A 25,853-nucleotide genomic window follows, 5' to 3' on the forward strand; every position below is an offset into this window, starting at 1 on the left:
GGAGCACTCTGCTGGCAGGATATTTGGGAGGTGAGAATCCGCTGTGCCATGAAATTGACAAAAACGGGATTGCAATGGCTGAAAGAGACACAGATCCATCCACCTCTCCCCTGAAACATACCCGGGCACGTCTGCATTTCTACAGGCGCCCGGCGGCATCCCGATTAGACGCCTCCCCTGTTTGGTGTGCAAGGCAGCTCCGTGCAAATGTTAACAGTGGGCTCTAGAGGGACTTCTTTAGCCCAGACCTGCCCAGGGCACAATGGGTTTCTGCACTGGGCACCTGTGTACCGAGGCTAGCCAGGCACAGGTGACATGAGCTCTGTAGTTCTCAGCTCTATACCCAATTCCCCACATCACCAAACCGGCACCACTCAGGAGAAGATGTTGCCCTCTAAGGCCGAGGTTAGTTGGCCAGGAACGGCAGCTGCGTGGACTGCGTCCGGCTCTAAGCCGCGCTGGGAACTCTTCAGCACAGGTCGACACTACCGATTTCACAGCTCTGCCGGTCAGGGTGTGAAAAGCAGCGACTCCCTGACCGGCAGAGCAGCCCTGGTGCCGATGCAGTGGTATCGGCAAAGCTGTGTTTTTGCCAGCATCGCTTGTTTCGCCTGGGGCCTGCAGCAACCCCATGCCATGTCTTCCGGGGACCACACTGTAGCGAGTTTATGTAGCGCTGTGGGAGAGGGATTGTATGCCACTCCAGGGAGGGCGGTTACCATGGCTCCTTCAGGAACCAAAACCAGTGTGTGTGTGTGGGGGGTGATTAAGGTCAACCAAGTTGGCCACCGCTGGGGAGGGTGGCACAGACTGGGTTTTCCAGAGACCAACGAAGAAGGGGCTTTGGGAATAAAAAGGGTGTATTTAAACTAACGCAGGGCCTTCCTTCCGATGCAGCAGACAGACAGGACCTTCTGTCCAAGGGGGGCCCCAATCCTCGCAGGAGGGTTGGAAAGATGTGCCCCGCCCCCCCCAGACCGATGGAGGATGCTTCGTGTGTGGTTAAATCGTATGGTTCTTCTAGGTTCTCTCTGTGATGCTTTTGCCTTAAGAACAAAGGGGCTTGCCTAGAAAGCACGGGGCGGTCACCTGTGATGGCTGGCCACAGCCCGTTCATAGCCCTCGGAGAGAACAGGGCCGGCTGGTAGGCACACTGCCTCGGTCGCATATCACAGTGGAAGGCAGGGGGCCGGGGGAGCCTTAAAACCCCCGCTCACCAGGGTCCCGGCTCAGAGACTGGTGACATCCGAGACCTGCCAGGGCCCGCGCGGAGGGAGGGACACAGGGGGGATGGTGCCAGAACGGTTCGTGGAACTGGTACAAGCCCAGCTCTGCCGCTCTGGCTGCGCTTTTCTGGCGTGGAATCCCGGTGGAGCGCGCCTCCCGCGAACGTGGCCTTGGTCCCAATGGGGGCTAAGGTCACTCTCGCCCCTCGGGGGCAAGCACTGGGACGCGCGTCTCTTTGCAGCGCGAAGCCAAGCCGAGCTCTTACCCGAAAAGTTCCTCGTGGCCAGCATGGTGGTGAGAATCGCCCCCTGGAAGAGAAGAGCCAGGGGTTGGTACAGCACAGTGCTGGAGAACATGGTGGGACAGGCAGCTGGCCTGAGCGGGGCCAGGACGCCGACCACCTGGGCGCTGCCCCCTGGACGCACGAGGAGGGGTGTGGCCAAGTGAGGAAGCGTACCTAGCGCACGGGGATGCTGGGTTTGCTGGTCTGCTCCGCCGTGGCCTACCGTGGGCAAGCCCCGTGAGCTCCTTGAGCCCCGGCTTCCCACCCGTGACGTGGGGCTGACGCCCTGGCCCCCCTCGCAGCAGAGCCCGGGATGGTGGGAAGTCACGCCAGTCCCGAGGCGGTGAGCCCAGGCACGCTCAGGGCGCGGCTCCCCGGAGCACATCCTGCGAGGCTGGGGGTAACTCCCTGCCAATGCGCTGCCCCGACCGGAATCTGCTGCACATCCGCCCGTGGGACTCCACGGGCCGCAGCACGGCCCCGCCTCCTCCCAGAGCGCAGCCGGCCCTGGCGCCTTGCTCCCCTCAGATCCTCCCCTGACTCTTCCCTCTCTCCTCCGTGGAGGGCCGACGCTCCAGAACCCCTGAGGTTCTGACGCGTGGCACTGGCCTGTAAGGGACACGGCGGGTTCTGGAGACCCTGGGTGAAATCCTGGCCCCTCTGGCCCCATGGGGATTTTCTCACTTAGCAGCAGGAGCTGCAGGGGGCCATGGGACACAGGAGGGGCACGGGCACAGTTGCCATGGGTCCTGCCACACGACGGTCATCAGACCTTCCTCCCGCTTGGCTACTTCACAGAACGGCCCATGGTCCTGGGACTCTCCTGCGTATCCTTACGCTCATAAAGCCAGGCCACGAGTCCCCCTGGGCGTTATACCCCCTAGAGAAACCAGCCCTCGCCAGCTACCACCCTGTCCCCTCCAGCCGCCTGCAAGGGGGCACCAAACCTGACACCTTTGCACCTTAAAGCACGAGCCAGTCCGGCCTGAGCTAAAAGATCCACCTCTGTTAAGCAGGCCCGTCCACCTCTACAGGCGGGGGCTACACAAACAGTGGGAGCTGAAACCCCCCCAGACGCTGGGCTCTCCGGGGGCAATGGACTTACCCTGCCATTGCAGAGTGCGCTCAACGGACAACGTGCGAAGCTGGCGGGGCCATTCCACTCCCCCAGCATGGGCAGGCGCATGCCCCCCCCGGGGAAGGGCTAGGAGCTGGGGGAACTGTAGCCAGTCCCCCGCTGGGAGGGGACCAATTCTCCAGCTGCGAGCACCGGGAAAGGACTTGCAGGGCTCCAAGCTCTGTGGTGTGGCCAGGCTCGCAGCCCAGGCTGGGCACGAACCCACTGGCACAGGAATTCTCATTGCAGGGGAGACGCCGGGGCATGCTATGCCCTGGATGTGCCATGCTAACGAGGCTGGCAGCCTCTGCTCCTTTCTGGGGCTGTTGGCTGAGCAGCAGAGATCGTGGGGCCCCCAGGGCAGTGGGGACCTCAGCCCCAGCCCGACCCCACCATGTCTGTTTGCTGTGGCTCTCAGGAGAGTCCGGCCCGAGGGCTCCGCAGGGGCATTTACCTTGAGCTTTCTCCTGGCGTTGAACTTTTTCAGACACTCTACGGTCTCCTGCCTGTGCATCATGGAGGCCACGGTGGAGCGTTGCTGGAGGAGAGAAGGTGGGGGCGAGAAATCAGTTTCTTCTGCCTCGGCACCAGAAAACGAGTGTGGTCAGGGGAGGGAATGGGATGGGGGGCTGGAGAAACGGCTCAGCCAGCAGGGTCCTGCCCCACCCAGATATGCCCCTAGTGCCCCCAGAGGCCTGGTCCTGGCTTGGGACCACAGGTGCCATAACACTGCCGATATGGCAGGCCACCAGCACTGGGCACCCCAGATCCTGTCCCACCAGATCAGTGACAAAGCTCCAAGGGCCTGTCTACACTGCATACTAAGCCCGAGTGGGACTCAGGTTTGAGCCCGACTCCCGCTTTTGTCCACATACAAATCAGCCTGACTTGGACCAGCGAGCACTCAGGGCCGGGATCCTAGGACCAAACCCTACTCACTGTCATTTGGCAGTGTGGACGCAGCTCAAGCCACGGCCCCGAGTCAGAGGGGCTGCGTAGCGCAGTACGGCTGCCTTAGCATGACGGTGAGACCTGAGCCCAGCAACTGTGAGCCTGGGTTTACGTTGCAGTGTGGCCGCTCCTGCACAGGCTTGGAAACACAAGCCCGGGTCTCACAGACCCAGAGTTACAATGCAGCACAGACAGACCCTCGGGGTACATCTACATGGCGATAAAAAAAACCCATGGCACCGAGTCTCAGCTCGGGTCAGCTGCCTCAGGCTTGCAGGGCTTGGGCTGCCAGGCTATCAAATTGCAGTGTAGACATTCTGGGAGCCTCCCTGATGTTGCACTCCATATGTTTTATGGAAATATGTTTATGAGTGTGAATATGATGTAACTGGAATATGCTTCATGCAAAAGGTCTCTTGTAAGGCATCATTACGAAGTTTATGATCTACTGAGTGCATTCATCTCATTTGTTTGCCTGTATTATTTCTATGTCTGGAGTTAGGAGAATAAGAGATAAACTTGTATCACTGATGTTAACATATTAAATGGAAGCCATTAAGGGTGCTTCAGAATCAGTGACCTGTAAATGGCTCTGTTTACTTGTAAGCCTGCCTGTGTACCTACTAGCCAGTGGGTAATGAAGTCTCACAGGGACATGTGAACATGTCACGTGATTCTGGAATCCACCTTTAACCTGGTGCTTTTCCATTTAGAAGAAGGGTGGGGATCCAGAGAGACAAAGGATTCCAGCCTTGTGCCAAAGCTATAAAAGGGGGTGGAACAGAACAAAGGGGGCTGCCAGTCATGAGAAATCCCCTCGTTACCACCTGAGCTGAAACTAACAAGGGCTGTACCAGGGGAAAGGATCGGGCCCAGACTAGGAAGGAGTCTAGTCTGTGAAAGAAGCTTATTGGAACACCTCTGAGGGTGAGATTTATCTTTATTCAGTTTTTTAAATGTATTAGGCTTAGACTTGCATGTTTTGTTTTATTTTGCTTGGTAACTTACTTTGTTCTGGCTGTTATTACTTGGAACCATTTAAATCCTACTTTTTATACTTAATAAACTCACTTTTGTTTATTAATTAACCCAGAGTAAGTAATTAATACCTGGGGGAGCAAATAGCTGTGCATATCTCTCTATCAATGTTACAGAGGGCGGACAATTTATGAGTTTACCCTTTATAAGCTTTATACAGAGTAAAACAGATTTATTTGGGGTTTGGATCCTATTGGGAGCTGGGTGTCTGGGTGCTGGAGACAGGAACACTTGCTGAGCTGTTTTCAGTTAAGTCTGCATCTTTGGGGGCGTGGTTCAGACCCTGGGTCTGTGTTGCAGCAGGCTAGTATGTCTGGCTCAACAAGGCAGGGTTCTGGAGGCCCAAACTGGCAGAGAAAACCGGCTCAGATGTAATCTCAGCACATCAGGTGACAGTCCCAAGGGGAGTCTCTGTGACCGAACCATCACACTCCCATCGCGGGATCTCTGAACCCGGGCTCCAGCCCGAGCCCAAATGTCTACACTGCAATGTTATAGCCCCGCAGCCCGAGCCCCATGTCCCCAGTCCAGGCTGGGCAGTGGGTCTTCCATCGCAACGGACATACCCTGAGTGAGCAAGCTGGCCCCAGAGCTCAGAGCGCTGCCGGGGGAACATCTGCTCACTCGGTGATGGGGAAACAACAGGCTGGACATTCTTGCGGGTGGCTGAGATGAACCGGCCAAGGTTCTGATGAGCCCGTTGACAGCTGCCGTTCACTGGGGACGATGCTGGTCCCAAAGCCCCTGAGCTATGGCCTAACCCGAGCTGGCGCCATCGGCATGGCCTGGCCAGCCCCTCTCGCCATCCCCCCAACACCAAGCTAGAGGGGCGTGGCCACAAAGAAGAGGTAAAGCAAGGGAGAACCCAGCAGCCCTATTCCCTGGCTGTGTTCGGGGCAGCGGTGACACTTACGCAGACCCATGGGTGTTTCAGGGCTTCATGGGCTGTGATTCTTTTGGCCGGGTTGATGGTTAACATCTGGTTGATGAGGTTTTTGGCTTCGGGGGTGACCGTGTCCCACTCGGGAGAAGGGAACTGCAGACAAGAAACAAGGGCCAGGAAGGTTAAATGCAGGGGATTGCGGCTGTCGGGGGCGGGGAGCTGGCCGCTCGCAGCCAAGGCACCAGCGACTCCCCAGGAACCCGAGGGCAGCCCAAAGCCAGCGCCAGAGTCTGCCCACATCCCGCTGCCCGGCTGATGCTGCCCGCAGCCTTATCACATCTGCTCCAAGGTGAGTGGTACCTGCATTCTGCCCTGGCACAGCAGTGGGCTGGAAGCTCTGTGGCTGATCCAGGGCGACTGCAAACCCGGACTTGATTTCCTGTCTTGAACCTTTCATTCCCACCCTTGCTGCCGCCCCTTTGCCTCGACAGTTATTTCTGGTTAAACGCCTTGTTCCCTGCGTTTTCATCGTCTCACAGACGCTGGTGCTGGCCACATGGGGCGGGTCTGCAGGCTTTGTGGGTGTGGGGAAGCTGGAGGTTCTGGCTGCTGGAGAGGGGGCAGCAGGGGTTTCTGTCCCCGGAGAGTGTGTGGGATTGTGGGATAAGCACATTGCCTGGATGTTGCCGCTGGTAGACGGGCAGTGAACTGTATGGGCATGCGTCATTAGGTTTCAGAGTTAACGGATAGACTGAGCGCAATGGGGGCTGTTCACACCTCTTGTTTCAGGCTGTTGCTGCACTGTTCCATTCAGGCTGCGCTCTGGAGGGTTCCCCCGCAAGCCACAGGCTTGCTAAGGGAAATCGGTATAAAGCTGGGATTCGGGAGCGAGAGGGGGAGCCTGCGCCCAGTTCAGATGCTGTACAATCCGGAGGACCCCGCTCGTATTCCATACAAACAAGAGGGGAGAGGAGGTGCCCCGGCAGCAGGGAGAAAAACGAGCAGAGACTGTTCCCCAGGGCCCCGGTCGTTCCATCCCCGCCAGCGGACCCCAAGTGCGTGCAGAAGAGGCCAAGCGTACAGGAGTGAGGAAAGCACCAGCAAAGGCGGGGAAGAGAGGGAGGGGAGAGGCTGCCGAATTCCACCAAGCTATTGGGAGCGGAGAGATACCCACTGGACCTGCGCTCTGGGCAGCTGCAGGAGCGCGGCTCGCATGGGGCGTCCGGATGCTCCCGGGTCCCTCTGTGCTGCCACGTGCGTGGAGAATGAGTCGTGCCAAGGCAGGAATCTCGGCCAGGTCCCTGTGCCGCTGCCCTGCCCAGTGTCTGCAAGGGAGCCAGGAGGGCGGGTTACCACACTGGCCAGCGCGCCCCACGGCAGGTGCTGGCACTGCCCCGTCCCGGGCAGCACTGGGCCTGCCACGGGGATTGTGCAGACAGCCGGGCTTCTGCTGGGCTGCGGCCGGCTCCCTGAGCCTGGGACCGAGGGCAGGAGGGCCTGGGAGTGGGGACGGGATGGAGCTCTCTGTGCGTGGTTCCTGTGGCCCCCGCGTGGCAGCATCGGGCACACGGCTCCGGGCTCAAGGAACCGCAGGATCCACAGCACACGCGACCCTGCAGCAGGGCTGGTGGGCCACAGCCCCTCCCAGGCAAAGAACTGAGCCCCCTGGCTCTGCTTGGTCTCTGGGTGTAATGAAAAGCGGCTTCCCCGAGCCTCCCAGCCCCGACAGTAACAGAATGGCTTTCTGGCGAAGGGCGGTCAGTTCCAGCTTGAGGAGATGGACCTGCACTGGCCCTGCTCCTTGGGCAGGAAATGATGCCCGCCCGCGCCAGCATAAGATCCCCCCAGTCCAGCCCCTGGCGCAGACAGGCCCTGCCACGGGGCCTGATCCCGACCGGCTAACACAATCCTAAACCCACTGGCCCCGTCTACACTGGGAAGAAGTCCTGTTGGAGTCCTGCTAGCCAACACGGTTTCAAACACATCCTATCCCCGCAGGCTGGGCACGTCCAGTGAGCGCCAACCTGCGTTAGCCCCGTGTCCACCCCAGGGCTCTCTGGGAGGCTGTCTACATGGCGGGGGAGTGGCTCCATATGCATTGTGGACAGGGCCCGGGCAACTGCACCGTGATAGGGGCAAGCCGTGGGGGATGCGTGGGCTGTGGGAGGAGGCTGGCCGGACACAGCCTTGTCGGCCCCCTGAGGAGGAGGAGGGACGTGTCCTACCCTGGAAGGGCTGAGCACAGGCCCATGGCTGGGGGGACACCAGCGATTCGAGGTCCGGCAGCAGGTGCGGCAAACGAGAAGCCAGAGGGGCAGGCTGACACGCCAGAGACGAAGCCGGTGGCGTACGGGACTCCTGGCCCGTGGCAGCGGGTCCCCGTCGCAGTGCTCTGGGACCTGGGGGCAGGGAGGTACTCACGTCGTAGGCACCAGCCTTGATCTGTTGGTACAGTTTGTGCTGGTCCTCGTCCCAGAAGGGTGGGTAACCAACTAGCAGGATGTAAAGGATCACACCTGGGGAGAGGGGTGGGAGAGCAAAGAGTCAGCGCCCGCCAGCTCCTGGGGGCCTAGGCCTGGACTTAGGCAGGGATATGGGGGTTTCTGCTCAGCCTGCTGCCAGCAGGCATCTCCCGGGGAACCCCGTCTCTGCCAGGCCCCACTCCCTCTCTCCTGCCTTAATGCAACGTGGCTTTAAATTTCCAGCACTGACCTGCTGCTGGTTACCCACCCCCCATCCACCCCCCACATGTGGCAGGGAAGGAGCACAGCCCCGGCACTGAGCAGGTGCCCAGCAAAGTGACCGGATGCCAGGGGGCCACCACGGGATGGGAGTGAGAGCCTGCAGCAAGGGGGTTAGACCTGACCAGGGCCCGATTGCTATCTCTGCCTCCAGTACCCCCTTGCCGACATCTGTCTATGCCTCTAGACCTCCTCTCCCTGGAGGACGGGGAGGGGTCTGGGGCTAGCAAAGGCTCCAGGGAGAGGATGAGCCATGGGGCAGAGACAGCTTTTAGCGTCCGTTATCAGGCACGGGTTAGGGACTAGGATCCAAACTGCCCACTGTGGGATTTGGACTGGCTGGTTCACGCAGCATCTTGGACACAGAGTTCAATAAACAGCAACTTTCTGGGCTCCATGCGGGCGGGAATGGAACACCAACGGGAGTTAGGCACCTAACCTGCTTAAAAAACCCACTCGGTGCCTTTTCTGTGTCTTTGGGTGCCTAAACACCTTGGGCAATCTGGCCTTAAGTGATTTGCTAGAGAGAGAGTCGCAGTGGTGAGACTTGAACCCATGTCTCCCAAGCCAGCACCCTACCCAACAGGCCAGCCCACTACCGGTCTGCGAACGCTGACCGTCGCAAAGAACCGCAGGCAGCCCAGAGGCAGGGAGAAGGAGACTTGGCAGATCCCTGACCCTGAGCCATTGATAAGCTGGACAGAGGGCAGAGAAGAGCCTCAAGAATGATTAAAGGATTAGAACACCTGCCTTCCAGTGAGAGACTCACGGTGCTCAATCTATTTAGCTTAATACCGAGAAGGTTAAGGGGGGGCCGTGATCCCAGTCTGCCAGTACCTACGTGAGAGCAGAGGAAGGTCGAACACAACCCAGTGGCAGGAAGGTGAAGCTAGAAATAAGGGGTCAATGTTTAACGCGGAAGGTAATTAACCAGGGGACAATTTCCCAAGGATCTTGGTGGATTCTCCATCACTGACAATTTTGAAATCACGACTAGATATTTTTCTACATCTGGCCTAGTTCAAACAGGGATCCCGGCAGGGCAGGCCGGGTGTATTCGGGACGCCAGACTAGACGACCACAGTGGTTCCCACTGGCCTTCCCGTCTGTGCGTTTATGTCTTGCGGCGCTGGCCCTTACCACATGCCCAGATATCCACGGGTTTGCCATAGGCTTCTTTGCGCAGCACTTCGGGCGAGAGGTAACCGGGGGTGCCGGCGAAGCCTGGGGAGAAAAAACAGCACAGACCGCGTTGGCACGGCTGTCCTGGGCAGTCGGGGCAGGATGGGGGGAGAGGGGGCTCTGCCACTCACCAAACCAAGCCTGCTGATCCCCCTGCACCTCGATGGCCAGGCCGAAATCCGCCAGCTTCACCGCCGCGCCTTTGCACTTGCTGGCCAGGAGCAGGTTCTCGGGCTGTCGTGCGGAGCCGTCAGGCACAGGGCACCGTGGGACCAGGCACGTGGTCAGAGGGGGGCAGAGAAGGGGGGAGGGGGAGAAAACAAAACAGAAGAACAACACCAGACGGTTTGCAGAAGCAGGTGAGACACGTGCGAGCCTGACCAGCGGAGGGAACCGAGTGAAGTCCTGGGGGTCACAACCCGGGCGGGATGAGGTTGTTGGTGCGTCCCCACAGCCCGACTGGCTCGGCTGGTACCTTCCAGCCCCTGTGCTCTCTCGGCTGATGGGCTGGGATCCAGACTGATGCCCCACCCCCAGCCCCCAGCTCCCCTTCCCTACACCCACTGCCATTACAGGGGGGCAGAAACCCAGCTCTGGCTTTGGGATTATTCCAGGCCAGCACAGCCTCCAGCTTCCTGACCCATGGGCAAGTGCTGGCCTGTGTTGCTGTGCCCATCTGGCACGGCCTCTGGGAACATTCCAGCCACCCAAAGCCCCACGCTGCTCTGGGCCTGTGCGGGGGGACAAGCAGGGACCCTGCCTGCCCACTTTCCCTGGTGGCGCTCTGCCACCAGGCTGGGAGGCCATGTTCCCCCTCTGGGGTTGGCGTCATGTCCCAAAGCCCTCGGTATGGCCTGCCAAGGTACCTGGCCTAACAAGAGAAGTCGGTGGCACGAAACAGGCTCTCAGAGCCAGGAAAACACCACCACCTTTGGCTGCAATTTGGGGGACCGAAGCAGCACGTCCTTCCAGCCCCCCCTTCCCAGGGCTCCCTAGCCCCCAATATGTCCATTCGCACAATATAAAAGCCAACGCTTCTCTTCACCAAGCATATGCAGAAAGGGCCTCCCCTCTCCGCCGCCTCCCGGGCGCACAGGATCCGGCAGCAGGTGCCCCCCCAGGTTGGCTGGCCTGGCTTCTTCACTGGTGCCCCTAACCCCCCACATGGATCTGTCAGAGCTCAGCAGAGCCAGAGAAACCAGAACGTCCCCTAGGAAGCTCTGGAAATGTTACTCAAAGGGCCGGGAGCGCTGGCTCTGAGACAGGGGACAACAGCTGGATTGTACACATCTGAGCACAGCCCCACCTCCCCTGACAAAGAGCGCTGGCCAGGGGGGTGACCCTGCATAACTGGGCCAGTGAGCCCCGCCCATGCCCTGCCGGGACCAGCTGCCTGCCGGGGCAGGGACGGGACGGGAGTCTCAAAATTTCCCGTTGTCCAGAGTGCTGTGGCCTGAGATCAGGTCATTCAGACAGGCAGCAGGTGGGAATGAGCCCCAGCCACACGGAGATGAGAGCCTCGGGCCCCCAGACCTGTGCCAGCCGGACACCCCGCCCTGGGGCTGGGTCGGAGCCGACGCCCCCTAGAGGTGACAGGCCCCATACCCCATTCCTGCACCCGCCAGTCCCCTCAACCCGGAGGTGATCCGAGCCAGTGCCCCCAGGAGGGGAAAGACCCTCTTGTTCATTCCCTGCTCCCCGTGCCAGCTGGACCCCCTGCACTGGGGCCGGATTGCAAGGGACACCCCTAGAGGCCAAAGGCCGCTCCTTACGGAGCCAGTCCAGAGGGGGCAGAGGCTTGAGGGCTGATTGGGCTCCTCCTTGTTCTATGAAGGAGGCTGCTGCCCTTCCCCTTCTCAGCCCAGCCCCTGCATCAGCATGGCACTGGCTGCACCCCAGAGCCGAGTATCCACTGGCACCATGCCACCGCGTACAACACAGCCCCCTGCCCTCACCAGTGCACCATGGCACAGCGGGCAAGAAACCAGCTCCCCCGGGTGCCACTCCAGCACGTTCCAGCGCCCGCTCCCCCGGCCCCGGGATCCTCTCCAACTCCCAGAACGCAATTCTGTTTCCTCGAGCCCAGCTCCATCCCCTTGCTGCGGCACGACTCCGCTGCACCTCCCCGCTCCGCGATGATCCCACGCCCCAGGTTCCCGCTCTCCAGCACACAGCCAGCACCATGCGATATGCTCCACTGTCCCCCGGCAGCCCAGCTCCACGCACAAGAGCCCAGCTTCGTCACCCCGTGACAGCAGGATGGCACGAGCCACAGCCCAGCTCCATCACCTATCGCAGCAGGACTCCAGGCACCCGCTCCAGCTCCATCACCCTGTTTCAGCAGGACTCCAGGTGAAAGCGCCTAGCTGCACTATCCCATTAGGACAGGACTCCACATGCACCAGCCTGGCTCCATCAGGCTGTTACAGCCATTCCATGCGCCAGAGACCAGCTCCATCATCCCATGGTGGCATGGCTCAAGGCACCAGGATTCAGCTCCATCAATTTGCTATGGTTTGACCCCATGTTTGAGCGCCCTGCTCTAGCTACCCGTGGCATGGACTCCATGTGCCAGAATCAAGCCCCATCATCCTGACGCAGCACAATTCAATGTCCAAGAGCCCAGCTCCACCACCTCGTGACAACATGACTCCGCCTTTGAGAGCCCGGCTCCATCGCCCTGTTAGAGCCCAATGCCTCATGTGACAGGCCAGCTCCATCACCCCGTTATGGCATGTCTCCAGGAGCCAGAACCGAGTTCCATCGCCCCAGTACGGCCCAGCTCCACAGGTGAGAGCCCAGCTCCATCGCCCCAGTACAGCCCAACTCCACAGGCGAGAGCCCAGCTCCATCACCCCAGTACGGCCCGACTCCACAGGCAAGAGCCCAGCTCCATCGCCCCAGTATGGCCCAGCTCCGCAGGCGAGAGCCCAGCTCCATCGCCCCAGTATGGCCCAGCTCCATCGCCCCAGTACGGCCCAACTCTGCAGATGAGAGCCCAGCTCCATCGCCCCAGTACAGCCCAACTCCGTAGGCAAGAGCCCAGCTCCATCGCCCCAGTATGGCCCAGCTCCATCGCCCCAGTACAGCCCAAATCCGTAGGCGAGAGCCCAGCTCCATCGCCTTATTACAGTAGAACCCCACAAGTGAAGGCCCAACTACGTAACCCCGTTCCAGCATGACTCCAGGCACCAGACCCTGGCTCAACTACTACCTTAAGGCACAACCAGGGCCTGGCTCCATCACCCCGTTACAGCATGACCCTGTGCACCAGAGCCCAGCCATGAAAACGTCCTGCCCTGGCCCCCTCGCCAGGCAGGACACAGACAGCCACAAGCTCCCGGGGAACGTCATCTTTGCCCAGTAACATTTCCCGGGTTTGCAGGGGACGTTCTGTAGGGACGCCCCAGAGCGGTTCTGTGGCCTTGGGGACCCCAGCTGGCCTCAGCCAGCTCACAGGGGGCAGGAGCCTCCCGGAAAAGCTTGGTGTGTCACTGAAGGGTCAAGGAACAGCTGAACAAAGCCTGTGCGGGGAAGGTGGGCCGCAGCAGAGGAGGGGGAACCCCAGGGTCTACACCGGGCCTGGTGTAGGAACCCCCCCCACCCCCCGTTAATTTCACAGCGCTGTTTCTGGGTCTGTCATAGACACATACGCACCCCTTTCTCCCAGCCCCACTCGGCCACGCGAGACCACGTCCCTGCTCCTCACGCTTGGAGGCCCAGCGCGATTTACGACGCCCGGGGGCTTTATATGAGGGGCAGACGGAAGACAAGCAGCTGACGGCGGGCATCACAGAGAACAGGCAACAGGGTCAAACCAGACACAGGGCATGCAGACAGCTGGCGAGAGCCTTCCTCCGCAGGAGTCCCGCCCGCCCGCAGGTGCCGCCTCGGGGCGGGGAGAGAGGTTGGACGAGGCAAAGGGGAGGGCGAAAAGAGAGGAAGAGGCCGGCTGGGGAACTGATCTCATCGGCCATTCGCTTCCTGGCCCCCCAGCCCCGGTCACACGCTGGTGCCAGGCAGCGGCCACAGGAAGCAACTCAGATTAGCCAGGCTGTGCTGAGCAGAACGAATCCTTCCGAGCAACCGGGGCTGGGCGCCTGTCCGATACCAAGGGGCAGCGTGAGCTGTGGGGGCACCCAGCGGGTGAGCCATTGCACCGATCTACGCGGGGCATGGGTGCCGGGAGAGGGGTAAAGAGCCCGCTGCCTGCTCCAGCACCAGGAGGTGGCTGTGAGAGGCCAGCTGTATCCCCCGGTTAAAGGGCCAGCTCCCTTGCCGCCCCATCACCCCCTCAGCACGGTCTCATCTCTCCCAGGAGTTCTCCACCTGGCCGGCGGCTAGACAGCAGCAGCTCCCGCTTTCGCCTCTGGGTGGCGACAAACCCCAACCCCCGCCCCGCCTCCCCAAGTGCCTGGAGGTGCCAACAGGGCGCTCTGTCGCCCCCTACTGGGCAGGGTCTGGCCGGCGGGTCCCCGTGGCTGAGCCGAGCCGAGCTGATTTCTGATTGGGCCCCCTGCGCCGGCCCCTTTCCCACAGGCCCCTGCTGCGGCGTGGGGCTTGAACCGCTCCAGTTCTCGCTCAGAAACATGCACGGGGTACAAAGATGGACGGACGGACAGACGGACAGAGCAGCGGGGTAGAAAACTCACCTTGAGGTCTCTGTGGACGACCCCCATTTGGTGGCAATGGAGAACAGCCTCCAGGATCTGCTGGATGCAATGACTGCATGCAAACACCAGGGGGCGTGTTAGTTCATGGTGAGTGGCAACAACCAGGCAGGCTGGTGGGGGGCGGGAGGTGAGAGGGAGGATGATGGGGGGGCGCGGGGGACGGGAGGAGAAGAGGAAGAGGAGGAGGAGGAAGAGAATGGAGGTTATGGAGTCGGACTCCCTCTCAGTCTCAGTCTCTAATTGCAAAGGAGCTGCCCTGAGCGGACCCGGAGGACCCAGGGCAGGGGACGGGGCAGGGAGGCGTGGGGGTCGGGGAAGAAACGCCCAGTGATGGGGGAGCAGCCCTGTGCCAGGGAAAGGGGCCCAGAAGCCAGGAGGGAAGACACAAAGGGCACCGGAGCGTTAGGGTCAGGCGGTGGTGGAGGGGGTCCGCCATCCACCTGCCTCCGGCACTGCCCTTCCCCCTGCTCTGGGGTCTCGGGGAGGACCTGCAGGCAGGGGATGTGAGGTGCCATCCCGGGAACCCCCAAATCCCCCTCCCCAGAAAAGTCCTGCTGTCTCTGTCCCTTCAGCCCCATTCCATCAGGGAAGGAGCAGTGCCAGGCGTGGCACGAAGCCACCCATTGGAGACCCACCCCACGGTGCCCTCCTGAAAGAGGATGGAGATCAGCAGGGATACAGCTGGCACCTCTGTGCCCTGGCCTGGCTGTCTGTACCTCCTCTCCCGGCTGCCCGGCCCTGACGCACCTTGGTAGCTACAGTGGAACTGATACCTTGGGCCTGTTGAATTTCTGCCCCCCTACCCCGGTGCAAGTAACCAGCTCTGCCCAGTCTGGATCCAGCCCAGCTGAGCTCCATTCCTACCCCGGCTGGGCTGAGCCTGCCAGCCTACCAGGGTCACTAATCTGACGTAGGGCAGGGCCCATCTCTCAGCCCGGGGCTCTGCGAGGTGCCAGCCCAGTCCAAATAACCAGCGATCACCAGCCGCGGCCCCCCTGCCCAGCCTCCGCTCCCAAGTCTCCTCGCGATTCCGGCGTGGATCCGCTTCCTGCCCAGCGGTGCCCTGACGTGTAGTACTCCTGTGAGCAACTGAGGAGAGCCCAGGCTGGACGCCGTCATCCTGGGGGACACTGGGGCAAAGAGATTTTAATACATGGCCTGCACCTCGCGCTCTCTTAGCAGCTGCGGCTCAGCTCACGACTATAGGGGCAGCAGGCAGCAGGGAGTGCAGAAGCATATTTTGTGTAGGCCCTATAGAAATGCTGGGAATGGCTTGTCTTCAGCCCCAGGGAGCCACGTTTTCATAGGACCTCCCCCCGTCCCGCCCAGGAGGGCATCCCGCATTGGAACCATTTGGTCCTTAACCTTCTCGGAAGGTGCCCTCTTCCAGCCAGGTACCAGCCCCTGAGCACCTCACACCTAGGGGTGATGCAGACGGTCACACACTCTTGTGCTGCAGGGCAGGGCTATCCCCAGTGTGCTGAGGGGAAACCGAGGCACAGGGTGACCTTGCCCAAACTCACAGAGGAAGGGCGTGAAGGAGCCAGGAATTGAACCTGGGTCTCCTGTGAGCCAGTCCAGCAGCCAAGCCACCTTCCTCCCCAGGAGGCTGAGGCTAGAGCGACCCCGAGGCCTTTCCTCCTGCTAGAACACCTTTGTGGGGAGCTCTCAGAGTCCCCTGGAAATCTGCACAGGACCCTGCAAACCTCCCCCCCCCCAGTCACGGTCTCTGATCTGTGGCCCCTGGGCCTGCCCCGCAATAACCACCTCACCCTGGACGAGGGCCCCGCTTGCCAACCCTTTTCCTAACAGCCACGCCAAGCCTCGCCCCTCAGCATCTGACCCCCCGGTCCCCAGGCTGAGCTCCTGGTGGTCCAGGTGCACCGCAAGAGCCAATAGAGATGTGCCACCACGCGGCCCCAGAGCAAACGCTGTCCTTTCAAGCTTGTGAGTTTGGGGTGCTTGGACCTTTTTGCATGCTCCTGCCAGAGCTCATGTCTGGCCCATTAGCTGTCCTAGGGCTCTGCTGAACGCCTTGGTTTCCAGTTCTCTTCCAGGACCAATTCCCGGTGTCCTTTGACGTCCTTGTTGCTGTGGGTTCCTGTTCTTGGAGAAAAGGCTCTTCTCCCATGGCATTGGGAAGAGGAGCCCCTCGTTGGGAACATCTGGGTGCAGGGGAATCTCATCCGGGGGTCCTCGTCTCTGTGCTTTGCCCAACATGGAGCCCACTGGACTTCTGAACGCAGAGCAGACCCCTTCTGTCTTCTCAGGTGTCTGCTTGCAGGGGAGTGCGGATGGTGGGAAATAGGTTGAGGGCTAGCGGGGATGGAACAATCACCTTGCCCTCACACAGCCTCCTCTTCCAAGCCAAGCCAAGAGTGTCCCTCTGCAAGGGGAAAGACGCAGAGCACACAGAGCGCAAACGTCGCACATTGATGGAACGGACGCATCATCCACAGGGCTCAGTCGGGGCGACTGACTTAGAGGGAAAGTATGAAAAATGTCCTGACCGGTTAAGAGATGATCCAGGGGACGGGGTGCCATCTACACCCACAAAAGGATGCACATGGCAAGGATGGGGAGGAACTGTCCAGGGATGGCCAGAGGCTTGAATTAGGTGTATGGGGATGAACTCTGGATGAAAATCAGGAAATTATTCCTAGCATGGAAGAGTCTTCCCTGGGAAGGGTTGGGCACCCCCTCACTTGGGACATCTTAAGACCAGGCTGGACAAAGCCTAGGAGAATCAATTGTAGGAACCAATATATATATATATATATATATATATATATAACAAATGAAAAAAAGGGGACGTTGACAGTAATAAATATTAATCAGAAGTTAGGAATTGTAGAAAATTGATAAGGGAAGCCAAGGGACACAAGGAGAACTCTATGGCCAGCAGAGTTAAGCACAATAAGAAGGAGGTTTTTAAAAACATATTAGGAACAAAAAGAATCCTGACAATGGAATCGGTCCATTGCTAGATGGAAATGATAGAATTATCACTAAAAATGCAGAAAAGGCAGAAGTGTTCAATAAATATTTCTGTTCTGTGTTTGGAGGAAAAAATAGATAATGTAGTCTCATCATATAGTGATGATAATAACACACTTTCCATTCCACTGGTATCTCAGGAAGACATTAAACAACAGCTACTGAAGTTGGACATTTTTAAATCAGCAAATTCAGAAAACTTGCATCCAAGAGTTTTAAAAGAGCTGGCTGAGGAGCTCACCGGACCATTAAGGTTGATTTTCAATAGGTCTTGGAGCACTGGGGAAGTTACAGAAGACTAGAAAAAAAGCTAATGTTGGGCCAGTTTTTCAAAATGGTAAATGGGATCACCTGGGCAATTATATGCCTGTCAGCCTGACATCGATCCCGGGCAAGATAATGGAGTGGCTGATACAGGACTCGATTAATAAAGAATTAAAGGAGCATCATGTAATTAATGCAAATCAATACAGGTTTATGGAAAAAAATCTTGTCAAACTAACTTGATGTCTTTTGTTGATGAGGGTAATAACGTTGATGTAATATATTTTATTACTGTATGGCGTTTGACTTGGTACTGCGTGACATTTTGATTACAAAACTAGAAGTCTAAAATTAACATGGTATACATGAAAGGGATTCAAAACCGGCCAACTGATAAGTCACAAAATGTAACTGTAAATGGACAATTGTCATCAAGCGGGTGTGTTTCTAGCGCAGTCCTGCAGGGATCAGGTCTTGACCCTACACTATTTTACATTTTTTAATCAATGATGTGGAAAAAAACCAAAACCATCACTGATAAAGTTTGCAGATGATATAAAATTAGGAGGAGTGGTAAATAATGAAGAGGACAAGTCACTGGCAGAGAGAGATCAGGATTGCTTGGTAAACTGGGTGCAAGGAAACAGAATGAGTAAATGTACACAGCTAGGAACAAAGAACATAGGCCATACAGGATGGGGGACTCTATCCTGGGAAGCAGTGACTCTGAAAAAGATTTGGGGGCATGGTGGATAATCAGCAGAACATGAGCATCCAGTGATGCTGTGGCCAAAAGAGCTAATGCGATCCTGGGACGCATAAACAAGGGAATCTCGAGTAGGAGCAGAGAGGTGATTTTCCCTCTGTATTTGGCACTGGTGCAACCACTGCTGGGATCCAGTGCCCAGTTCTGGTGCCCACAATTCAAGAAGGATGTTGATAAGTTGGAGTGGGAGCAGAGAAGAGCCATGAGAATGAGTAAAGGATTAAAAAACCTGCCTGATAGTGAGAGACACAAGGAACTCCATCTGTTTTGCTCAACAAAGAGACGGTTAAGAGGTGACTTGATCCCAGTCTGTCAGTACCTACGTGGGGAACCAATATTTGATAACAGGCTCTTCAGTCTAGCTGAGGAAGGTCTAACATGATCCAATGGCTGGAATTTGAAGCTAGACAAAGTCAGACTGGAAGTAAGACGTACGTTTTTAACAGTCAGAGTAATTAACTGTTGGGACAATTTCCCAAGAGTCGTGGTGGATTCTCCATCACTGACAATTTTAGAATCAAGACTGGCTGTTTCTTTAAAATATCTGCTCTAGGGATTATTCTGGGGGAAGTTCCATGGCCTGTGCCCTAGAGCAGCTCAGACCAGATGATCACAGAAGATCAGGGTTGGAAGAGACCGTGGGAGGTTCTAGTCCAACCCCCTGCCCAGAGCAGGACCAACACCAACTATATCATCCCAGCCAGGGCTTTGTCAAGCAGGGCCTTAAAAACCTCTAAGGATGGAGAGTCCACCATCTCCCTAGGTAACCCATTCCAGTGCTTCACCACAACTCCTAGTGAAATAGTGTTTCCTAATATCCAACCTAAACCTCCCCCACTGCAACTTGAGACCATTGCTCCTTGTTCTGTCATCTGCCACCACTGAGACCAACCGAGCTCCATCCTCTCTGGAATCCCCCTTCAGGTAGTTGAAGGCAGCTATCAAATCCCCCCTCACTCTTCTCTTCTGCAGACCAAATAACCCCAGTTCCCTCAGCCTCTCCTTGTAAGTCATGTGCCCCAGCCCCCTGATAATTTTAGTTGCCCTCCACTGGACTCTCTCCAATTTATGTGAGCATAAGCTTTCGTGAACTACAGCTCACTTCATCAGATGCATATTTTCATGCACCCGATGAAGTGAGCTGTAGCTCACGAAAGCTTATGCTCAAATAAATTTGTTAGTCTCTAAGGTACCATAAGTACTCCTTTTCTTTTTGTGGATACAGACTAACACGGCTGCTACTCTGAAATCTCTCCAATTTGTCCACATCCTTTCTGTAGTGGGGGGCCCAAAACTGGACACAGTACTCCAGATGTGGCCTCACCAGTGCTGAATAGAGGGGAATAATCACTTCCCTCGATCTGCTGGCAATGCTCCTACTAATGCAGCCCAATATGCCATTGGCCTTCTTGGGAACAAGGGCACACTGCTGACTCACATCCAGCTTCTCGTCCACTGTAATCCCCAGGTCCTTTTCTGCAGAACGGATGCTTAGCCAGTCGGTCCCCAGTCTGTAGCGGTGCATGGGATTCTTCCTTCCGAAGTGCAGGACTCTGCACTTGTCGTTGTTGAACCTCATCAGATTTCTTTTGGCCCAATCCTCCAATTTGTCTAGGTCACTCTGGACCCTATCCCTACCCTCCAGCATATCTACCTCTCCCCCGAGCTTAGCGTCATACACGATGATCACAATGGTCCCTGGTGGCCTTGGAATCTATGTATCTGCATGAAACCAGCTCCGCCCTGGCGCTTGCATCCTCGCCCAACTGCTCTGCATCTATAAAAGCCAAGGAGGGCATTTCCTCAAAGCTGCGACGAAACCACCAGCACGTGGGGGAAATCTGACACGCTGGCCGAGATACCCCCCTCCCGCTCCCTCGGAGACGGCATCAGTGACACAGGGCCCAGTTTGCGACGTGGCGGCCCCCGCGCTTAGAGTGGATGAATGGTCCCAGCTGTGTGATGCCTCTGCATTCGAAAGGAGTGGGGGAGAGTGGGTTTTCTCCTAGGCTGCCCACCAGGGCTGCCCCTGTCTCTTTACGTAGCTCTGGGCAGGCAAAGTGGGGGCTGCATTTTGCACGAAATGACCGATTTTTTAAAAAGCCACGTCGGAAAGGTGGAAACCACGCTGTGAGTTCGGGGAGATCTGCCATGCCCGGCTCCGGGAATTCAGGGGTCCAGAGGGAGCTGCAACCTTCGCTCCGCTAGCCCCGGCTCCTTCTCCGGTCGGAGAGCGGAGCTGGGAGCGGTCTCACACTGCGGCCGGTGACACTTGCTGGTGTTGACGGGGTGCTCCCTTCCACAGGGAGGGCCCTGCTCTCTGGAGGGCGAATTGAGCATCTCTGGCACTGTCCTTGCCCTGCTGGGGGTCACGGTTTGCCCCCCTGCACGCTGGCCTGAGTGCACGGCCAGGCTCTGCCCGGCTGCCATCGCTGCGCGGCTGGTCGGCTTCCCCGGGGTGGGCGATCACACTGCGGAGGGCTCCGGCCCAGCTCATTAGTATTTTGAGGGTTTCCTGGTGCAGCTGCTCCGGTTGCCAGGCTCTCGGCGTGGTTGCTAAGTTGGTCCGACTGCGCGGAGCGGATTGGCTAGCTGGACAGGCCCCTGCTCTGGGGCTAGTTTTTGCCCCCTTGATTTTTCCTTTCGGAGCGCGGATTTGGTGGGGAAGGAAGGGGCCACGGGAGATGCAGGGGGTCAGGCACTTGGAGCTCAGGAGAGGGGCAGAGCCCCATAGCCTCAGCATGGAGGGGGCATGCGCCCCTGGCCCCGGGGAGGGGAAGGGAGGTCCTGTGCTTGTGGGTTCTGCAGGGAAGTAGTGTTAAATGGTCTGATCTCGCCTGCTTGCCTGGTTACATGGACAGGCTGCCCTTCCCCCCAAGGGGGAGGGGGGACTCGGGAGGGGCAGAGACTGCAGGGCCCTGGGTCTTCCCTCTGCTCGGATTCAGGTCACTGAGCTGGTAAGTGAGTTAGTGCAGAAGACAAGAAGACAGCAGAGACTATGAGTCACACACTGGCTCGGTGCTTTGTGCAGCCTCCCCGGTGCTTACTGTGAGCTGCGACAGCCCATCCGCACGGCCGGGATCCCTGTGCCCTGCACCCGGGCCCACTCGCACGGCCGGGATCCCTGTGCCCTGCACCCGGGCCCATTCGCACGGCCGGGATCCCTGCGCCTCGCACGCGGGCCCACTCGCACGGCCAGGATCCCTGTGCCCTGCACCCGGGCCCACTCGCACGACCGGGATCCCTGCGCCTCGCACCTGGGCCCACTCGCACGGCTGGGATCCCTGCACCCTGCACCCGGGCCCCCTCGCACGGCCGGGATCCCTGCACCCTGCACCCGGGCCCACTCACACGGCCGGGATCCCTGCACCCGGGCCCACTCGCACGGCTGGGGTCCCTGCACCTTGCACTCGGGCCCATTCGCACGGCCGGGATCCCTGTGCCTCGCACCCGGGCCCACTCGCACGGCCGGGATCCCTGTACCCCGCACCCGGGCCCACTCCCATGGCCAGGATCCGTGTGCCTCGCACCCGGGCCCACTCGCACGGACGGGATCCCTGCGCCTCGCACCCGGGCCCATTCGCACGGCCGGGATCCCTGTGCCCCGCACCCAGGCCCATTCGCACGGCTGGGATCCCTGTGCCTCCCACCAGGCCCATTCACATGGCCGGGATCCCTGTGCCTCGCATCCAGGCCCACTCGCATGGTTGGGATCCCTGCACCTCGCACCCGGGCCCATTCGCACGGCCAGGATCCCTGTGCCTCGCACCCAGGCCCACTCGCATGGTTGGGATCCCTGTGCCTCCCACCCGGGCCCATTCGCACGGCTGGGATCCCTGCAGCTCGCACCCAGGCCCACTCGCATGGTTGGGATCCCTGCGCCTCCCAGCAGGCCCATTCGCACGGCCGGGATCCCTGTGCCCCGCACCCAGGCCCACTCGCACGGCTGGGATCCCTGCACCTCGCACCCGGGCCCATTCGCACGGCCGGGATCCCTGTGCCCTGCACCCGGGCCCACTCGCACGGCTGGGATCCCTGTGCCTCCCACCAGGCCCATTTGCACGGCCGGGATCCCTGTGCCTCGCACCTGGGTCCATTCGCATGGTCGGGATCCCTGTGCCTCCCATCTGGGCCTGGGTTGCCAGGTGTCCGGTTTTCGACCGGAACACCCGGTTGAAAAGGGACTCTGGCGGCCAGTCCAGTCGGCAGCACAGCGGGGCTAAGGCAGGCTCCCTGCCTGCCCTGGATCTGTGCAGCTCCCTGGAAGCGGCCGGCATGTCCAGCCCCTATGCGCAGGGGTGATCAGGGAAGCTCTGCATGCTGCCCCCGCCCCCCAGCGCTGGCTCCGCAGCTCCCATTGGCCAGGAACTACGGCCAATGGAGATGCGGGGGCGGCACCTGCGGGCTTGGGCAGTGCACACCACACAGAGCCCCCTGGCCCGTTCGACTAGGGGCCGGACATGCCGGCCGCTTCCGGGAGCAGTGCGGAGCCAGGGCAGGCAGGGAGCCTGCCTTAGCCCTGCTGCACCACCGACCAGGAACTGCCTAAGGTAAGCACTGCCCAACCGAGCCTGCACCCCAAACCCCCTGCCCCAGGTCAGAAACCCCTCCTGCACCCTAACTCCCTCACAGAGCCCACAGGCCCTCCCACACCCCAACCCCCAGCCCCTCCCAGAGCCCGCACCCCTCAGCCCCAGCTCAGAGCCCCTTCCTGCACCCCAAACCCCTCATCCCCCAGCCCCATCCCAGAGCCCACACCCCCAGCCAGAGCCTGCACCCCCCCTGCAGCTCAACCCCCTGCCCTAGCCCTCGCCCTGAGCCCGTTCCTGCACTCCAAACTCCTTGGCCCCAGCCCAGAGCCCCCTCTTGCACCCCAAACCCCTCATCCCTAGCCCCACCCTAGAGCCCGGACCCTCAGGAGGAGCCCTCATCCCCTCCCGCACCCCAACCCCCTGCCCCAGCCCAGCAAAAGTGAGTGAGTGTGGGGGAGAGTGAGCAACCCAGGGAGGGGGCCTGGAGTGAGTGGCGGGTGGGGCCTCAGAGAAGGGGCGGGGCAAGGGTGTTTGGGTTTTGTGCAATTAGAAAGTTGGCATCCCTACCTGGGCCCACTCGCACGGCCGGGATCCCTGCGCCTCCCACCCAGGTCCACTCGCACGGATGGGATCCCTGCGCCTCCCACCCGGGCCCACTCGCACGGCCGGGATCCCTGTGCCTCCCACCCAGGGTGAGGACACTGCTGCCTGGGGCTGCCCACTCTGGAGCCCCACGGGGGATCCCCTGGCACTGTGTTGACATAACCCACTGGTCCAGGGGCGCTATAGATCCCCTGCCCCTGGCCTGCTCTGCAGAGGGACAGGGTCTGGGACTGCCCCAGTAAGGGTGCCCTGGCTCTTTAGCCCACACAGTAGCAGCTCCTGCCCGTAGCTCTGGAGGTCCCTGGTTCAAGCCTCGCTGTGTCAGCCAAGAGGGCAGCCAGCATCTGAGCGGGCATCTGCGTCCTGGCAGCAAAAGGCCTCGCTCAGTAGGGGACGGCCTTGCCTGGCGGTGGGGGGCTCTTCCAAACCGCAGCACAGGGAGAGAGGAGGCCACCCAGGACGGACGGGAAGAGGGGCTGAGCAGTGAGAGATGGGATCACTGCCCAGCTCAGAGAGGAAGGGGCCAGGGGAAGGTGCCTGTGAAATCCCCTGGTGGCTTTGGAGAGGGCAATTTGGCATAAGACAGCAACGTGGGTAGAGGGCAGATCCGCGCTCGGTGGGTGGGGAGTGGCCTTAGGCCCAGCTTGTGCACCCAACAACGCCAACAAGCTGCAGGTTCAAGCTCTCCTGCCGTCACTCAGGGAGTCCCTGGCCTGGGGAGACCGTGCTGGGCAGGTGCCTGGAAGGAAGAATGTGCCCGCCACAGCCCCTTGGCCACGACGGGGCGTGGCGAGCTCTGGCCTCAGAGCCAGCCGCTAGGTGCTCGGGGCTGGGAGACAGGACTGGCAGCCATGCGGGCGTGGGGTGGCAAACAAGACAAGAGATGGGGGGGGGGAGAGAGAGAGAGAGAGAAAGAGAGGGAGGGGGGCGGGGAGGGGGATGAGACAGTGAAATGCGAATCGAATCAAGCCGCCCAGTTGAGATTGCAAATTATTGTCGGGGGGGGGGAATGGGGGGGGGTGGTGTCTGGTCCCGCGAGCGCTGGAGTCGGGGCGGGACGTCTGCATCCGGGCTCTGCCTCCTGTCCAGGGTCTCAGACCTGCCTGGCCTGCCCTGCCCAGCTGCAGTGCGGTGCACAGGAAGGACTCGGCCGGGCATGCTGAGAATCGAACTAACCCCCCCCCCCCCAGCCCTGGATATCGTCTCCCTCCCCACCCCCCAAAAATAAAAATCAGCTAGTGGGGAGGGAAGGGGGGGGGGCGTGTGAGCGCTGGGTGGCGCCAGCACCCCCAGCCCGACGCCAGGAGCGGGCGAAAGGCATATACTGACCTTCAAGTCCCTGTGCACAATGGCATAGTGGTGAATGTAAGTTACGCTTTCTAATAGCTGATGGATACAGTGACTGCAAAACAAAACGGGGAGGAAAGGAGAGAGAAAGTGGGTCAGGGAGGGGCGGGAGAGGGGGCAGACACGGGAGACGGGCAGGGCAGGGTCCCGATGAGGAGAGGGGGCCGGGGGGGGGGATAGGAAGGGCATGAGAGAGACGATCAAATGTACAGAAGGAAACCGAAATAATGCATGAGAGGGAACGAATTCCAGAGGTGGGATAAGCAGGTAGAGGGAACGGGGGGGGGGGGGGTCCAGAGGGACAGATGGACAGACAAAGAGGGACGGGGAGACAGGGTGGAGATGGGGGGACGAGAGAAGGAGAGAGAGAAACAATGTTGTGAAAGCTCAGAGACCACAGGGGGTTATCACAAGGGGTGCGGGGATGGCTGTTAATGGCACCAGGAACTGCATGCTGCCAGGGCCGGAGGGAGGGGCGCGGGCAGAGAGGGGGCAGCCCCCTGAGAGGACAGTTGGGACCCAAGGTGCGGAGGGCAGAGCGGGTGAGCAGAGCCCCCGGCTAGCAGGGCCGAGTCCGGCAACGCGGCCCCAGATTGAGCGCGGAGCAGGGAACAGGCTGCAGGTGCTGTGGGAGGAGGATCACCGTCTGGGGGGCTCTGGGAACTGACGAGCTGGCAGGGTGACCCCACTATCTAGTCAGGGGTCGTGCGGGCTGGGGCTGCCCTGCCCGCCCTGCAAACAGCAGCTCTCTCCACAACCCCCTGCTAGCTCAGCCCCGGGCTCCTCCCCACTCTGCCGGTGCCCCTCACTCCCGCCCCACAACCCCCTGCTACGCCAGCCCTCAGCTCCCCCCAGCTCTGCTGGTGTCCCTCACTCCCGACCCACAACCCCCTGCTACGCCAGCCCTCAGCTCCCCCCCAGCTCTGCCGGTGCCCCTCACTCCTGCCCCACAACCCCCTGCTACGCCAGCCCTCAGCTCCCCCCCAGCTCTGCCGGTGCCCCTCACTCCCGACCCACAACCCCCTGCTACGCCAGCCCTCGGCTCCCCCCAGCTCTGCCGGTGCCCCTCACTCCCGACCCACAACCCCCTGCTACGCCAGCCCTCGGCTCCCCCCACCTCTGCCGGTGCCCCTCACTCCTGACCCACAACCTCCTGCTACCCCAGCCCTCGGCTCCCCCCAGCTCTGCCGGTGCCCCTCAGTCCCGCCCCACAACCCCCTGCCAGCCCAGCCCTGGCCTCCCTTTCGCT

General features: G+C 59.9%; 1 protein-coding gene across 7 annotated transcripts in view; it reads right to left on the bottom strand.

The window, feature by feature from the left end:
- The window catches only part of CAMK2B (calcium/calmodulin dependent protein kinase II beta), a 147,740-nt gene that overhangs the window by 45,432 nt on the left and 76,455 nt on the right, over positions 1-25,853 (bottom strand). For all 7 annotated transcript variants that reach the window (XM_074940232.1, XM_074940228.1, XM_074940231.1 and 4 more), the window contains exons 6-12: positions 14,075-14,147; positions 9,554-9,656; positions 9,381-9,464; positions 7,921-8,015; positions 5,530-5,652; positions 3,082-3,165; positions 1,493-1,535 (exon numbers count right to left, since the gene is read on the bottom strand). In XM_074940232.1, coding sequence (XP_074796333.1) covers positions 1,493-1,535; positions 3,082-3,165; positions 5,530-5,652; positions 7,921-8,015; positions 9,381-9,464; positions 9,554-9,656; positions 14,075-14,147 — 605 coding nt within the window. The remainder of the gene's footprint in view (positions 1-1,492; positions 1,536-3,081; positions 3,166-5,529; positions 5,653-7,920; positions 8,016-9,380; positions 9,465-9,553; positions 9,657-14,074; positions 14,148-25,853) is intronic.

This window comes from Natator depressus, chromosome 26 (genome assembly GCF_965152275.1).
Source record: "Natator depressus isolate rNatDep1 chromosome 26, rNatDep2.hap1, whole genome shotgun sequence".
NCBI classification, from domain to species: domain Eukaryota; kingdom Metazoa; phylum Chordata; order Testudines; family Cheloniidae; genus Natator; species Natator depressus.